The sequence below is a fragment of the Rhagoletis zephyria genome, unplaced genomic scaffold, assembly GCF_001687245.7.
Source record: "Rhagoletis zephyria isolate East Lansing unplaced genomic scaffold, Rhagoletis_zephyria_1.1 Rzeph_scaffold_23738, whole genome shotgun sequence".
NCBI classification, from domain to species: domain Eukaryota; kingdom Metazoa; phylum Arthropoda; class Insecta; order Diptera; family Tephritidae; genus Rhagoletis; species Rhagoletis zephyria.
In genome coordinates, this window is record NW_016180796.1 from 2,072 (window position 1) to 6,582 (window position 4,511).

General features: G+C 34.6%; 1 protein-coding gene across 1 annotated transcript; it reads right to left on the reverse strand.

Annotated features, from left to right (window-relative positions):
* Positions 1-2,567: 2,567 nt before the first annotated feature.
* On the reverse strand, positions 2,568-4,466 carry LOC108381770 (transmembrane protein 181-like; the record flags this gene model as incomplete). The annotated part of the gene is made up of 6 exons (XM_017638171.1): positions 2,568-3,352; positions 3,411-3,635; positions 3,702-3,804; positions 3,869-4,146; positions 4,213-4,312; positions 4,386-4,466. Coding segments are annotated over 6 exons (921 nt in total), but the record flags the coding sequence as incomplete, so codon positions are not given.
* Between the last annotated feature and the right edge of the window lie 45 nt (positions 4,467-4,511).

A 4,511-nucleotide genomic window follows, 5' to 3' on the forward strand; every position in this document is an offset into this window, starting at 1 on the left:
GTGTTCCTAAATCCTCCAAAATCCTGTAAGTGAGAGCGATTGTTGAAGAGTTGTGCAGAGATTAAGCGGCCACTGGTTGACGTTTTTTCTTTTTTTTTTTTGTTCCCGTACTTTTTGTTGTTTCTCTCTTTTTACTCTCACTTCAGATAACAGTTTTGCTGTTTGACATTTTTACAGGATTTTACACCAAAAGTATTGGATCAGAGCTATTATATCGTAGTATATCACTCAGCTAATCTGGAAGTCTACCTTTTTTAACGTTAAACACGAATTTCATAGCGTGATAAAACATTTGCTGTTTCAGAATCAGCCAGTTTAATTCTGCGATCATTTCCTGTATGGCTGATGTTACTATAAAAAAGACTGTTGGACAGTATATGAAATGTGGTTCAACTATAGATCTGTAGACCAGAGTTTTATACCTCCTTCCTAAGTACTTACATGATCTGTTCATGAGACCAATTTTTCGCAATCTTTGCTACCGTGTAGTCAATATGTTCCTCAAATTTTAACTTTTCATCGATACCTAGATATTTAATAATTCTCACTTTCTCAATTACGTCATCTTTAATTTTTATGCTATGACCATAAACTTTGTCTTGTTCACATTTAATTGGAGTCTGTTTACGCACAACCACAAACAATGAAGGTCTTCTTGCATTTTGTTCATTGCCTTGGGTAGATTACTGTCAGTGAGGGTTAAAACGGCATCGTCAGCGAACAATTTTACCTTACAATATTTCAATACTGAGTTTATGTCGGTGATATAAATATTAAAGAGTATTGGAGCTAGCACCGACCCTTGTGGTACACCAATATCTACTGCTGTCTCGAAGGCTCTCTTAAGGTCCACAAACACCGCCAAGATAGTCTACTTGGAATTCAGGCCCTCCTTCCATTGTGATAAGGTTGGTTGTCTCTCTAAGAAAACTAGGTTATATATCTGCTTGTAGATGTTTTTTTATTAATAACTTAATTTTGCATCGTATTTTTTGTTTGTAGTTGCAGTAAAGTATAGTATTTTACTTTTTGAATGCTTCATTACATAATAGGGCTGTTCAGGATGTTGTGGAAATGGTCTGGGATTTGCAGTTGGAATTGCATTTGCAAAGTTTATGCTGGCTGCAATGGCACCCGTGTGCATTTTATTGTTATGAATTTACAAATGCAACGAATATGCAAATTCAAGAGCATATGCACAAGATGCTGAACAGCCCTAATCTCTCTATTGAACATTATAATAAACAATTTCTGAATATATAGTAGTGTATGTCCTGTTATTTTATGGCCTATTTAATCAAAAGCTTAACTGCAGTTAAGAGGTCAAATAAGTTGCAATAATTTTCCCATGGGGTGATCGGCAGAGTTTATTGCTTACTTTTTGCCTTTTTACTTTCGTTTGCTTGTACTTGACATGAGCATATCGATGGCTGAGAGGAAGATCGACCTATTNAGCTTAACTGCAGTTAAGAGGTCAAATAAGTTGCAATAATTTTCCCATGGAGTGATCGGCAGGGTTTATTGCTTACATTTTGCCTTTTTACTTTCGTTTGCTTGTACTTGACATGAGCATATCGATGTCTGAGAGGAAGATCGACCTATCTCGGCAACCAGTTCGAAAACGCTCTATCTCAGAAAACTTTTCAAGAACGCCCTACTTCAGAATTTCATTGAAAAACGCCCGATCTCAGCTGCCGATTCAAAAACGCCCTATCTCAGCTTATTTTCAATGTATTTTCGTTTGAGATAGGGCGTTTTTGTTATGAATTCTGAAATAGGGCGTTATTCAACCAAATTCTGAAATAGGGCGTTTTTCAATCAAACTTTGAAGTAGGGCGTTCTTGAAAAATTTTCTGAGACAGGGTGTTTTTGAACTGGCTTCCGAGATAGGTCGATCTTCCACTCATCCATCGATATATCCCCTTCAAGTTGTAATTTCCATTTTTCAATAGGCTTACATTGCAGTTAGGTTTGGTGGAAATGAACTATTATACAACTTGTCCCACAGTTAATAAAATGTGAATGCTAATTATAGTACATATTAGAGTTCAGATGTTATTAAAACTAATAAAAATGGTTTGTTAAAATATATCTTCTTACGGAGAAGATAAAGTTCGAATTAAAGAAGTATGTAGACAAAACAATCAAAGNTCTTGAAAAATTTTCTGAGACAGGGTGTTTTTGAACTGGCTTCCGAGATACTTCTGGCTTCCGACAACAACAACATAGGTCGATCTTCCACTCATCCATCGATATATCCCCTTCAAGTTGTAACTTCCATTTTTCAATAGGCTTAAATTGCAGTTAGGTTTGGTGGAAATGAACTATTATACAACTTATCCCACAGTTAATAAAATGTGAATGCTAATTATAGTACATATTAGAGTTCAGATGTTATTAAAACTAATAAAAATGGTTTGTTTAAATATATCTTCTTACGGAGAAGATAAAGTTCAAATTAAAGAAGTATGTAGACAAAACAATCAAACAAAGAAAAAAAGGTAGAATAATAAAAGTAAATTAAATACTGCAAGAACATGCATACTTACATATGTATACGATGGTTCTCTGCAATAACGACACAATTCAAAATTGAAAAAATAAAAAACTCTCCCTAATCCTTTTCCGATTGCTGCTGTAATTAGTAAGGATAAGACAAGGGGATTAGAGACGTTAGCAGCTTAACAGTAACAAGTTTTTAATTTTTGAATTTTGAATTGTGTCGTTATTGCAGAGGACCATCGATATGTAAACGTACATATATATATATATACATATGAATAAAACAGACTTATTTAAAGATAAGAAAAATTGCATTGGTTTCGATTTTTTATGAGTGTGCATTTGAAAGCGAACTAAAGGGCTATTTCGAATACTCTTGTTGTAGCGAGTTTAAAAATACAGTTAAATTTTAATTGGAAAATACAAAGTAAAAGGGGGGAGGGAGATAGTTCATATACGAAATTCAAATTTTAACGCCTAGCTGAAAAGACTAACTAATTGGAAATTAAACATACTACAAAAGTAGTTAAATGATAGATATGAAAAAATATTATTTTGTGCATAGCAAACAACTGATACGAAAAAAGTTAAAGATACTAACGGTATATAAAATCGAAGTTATTCTTATATCTTTGACTACCAATAAATTATTGTTTGCTAAGACTGTCTAGTTTTATATATGTAGTAAATATAGCAAATTAAGAAAATATGCTGTTTTAATCGCTGTCATAATCATTTTTGTTACCAACAGTGAGAGGACGACGTGACTCGTCCTCGGAGCCATATACAACTTCTTCATCAGAGTCGTTTATCATCGAAAATGCGGGATTATCTTTGGTAACAGAGATCTCTGGAAAAATTGAAGGATTTTCATATATTCTTCAGCCCGTTTCGACTAGCTAGCTCACCTTGAGAAAATCGTCCATTTGGGGAGTATACATATGCCATGGTAAATAGATAAAAATTCAGAAGACCATAGAAACACATAAACTGCGCCGAGCTATGATAGGTGGTATTGAGTGTGGCCACGAAATTGTCCTCTAATATGCCGAAGCCAAAGCGACGTGTTGTGACTATTATAGTTATGGAGATGACGAAGAGCATTAAAAGCGTCAAGAATTTCAAACGCATATCTAGTATTAAGATAAGGGGGAAAAATATAAAACTTTTTACGGTACATGATAGCCAAACACATTTACCAAAGTAAGGCATCGATCTGAGCTCAGTATAAGCGCGTAAGACTAATAAGGCTAGATATAGTATGTACATACAGCCAGCAATGTAGAAGAACAACTTGAAACCCTGAAACATAAATATGTAAGTACAATGAACATTGCATTTAAATATAGTAAACATGCAAACAAACATTGTAATTTCGCGTGTCCACAAAGTGGCTGTAGGTGGGATCGCGCAGTTCATTGCATTTCTCCCATGTAGCTAAGACAATAGCACACAACCATATTGGTAGTATAACGATGATCTTTGGCAGGTAGAAACGCATAAAACGTCTTTCGTTTTGACGCAAACCGTGATATATACAAAGCCAGAACATCAGCAACGAACATAGGAATGTGGCCTGCAGCACAGCATCTAACATGCCGGGAAACCAAGAGTTCATTAGGAAAATCAATGGAAAGAAGGGGTCTGTGAAAAGAAATGGTTGGTATTAATTATTTTAACATTATGTGATTAATAATGCATGCAACTTACTATCGTATAACAGGAGCAGCGGCAGCAGTAATGACATCCATTTCTGTTCGATTGACCAATCGTAGATAGGATACTTGCGCAGAGTGTGAGCATACCAGCACTATGGACGTTAAAAGCCAGATAAGTGAATACTTTTAAATTAAATAAATGTTCTAGCTTTAATTTTAACTTACGATTACGATGAAAGTGAAGAGGAGAAATATGAAACGGAACCATATTTCGATTTGTGTAAATTCGGGACTGTAAGTTTTGAACTATAAAAACAAATAGAGAGAATAACGAATTATAAAAACAATTTC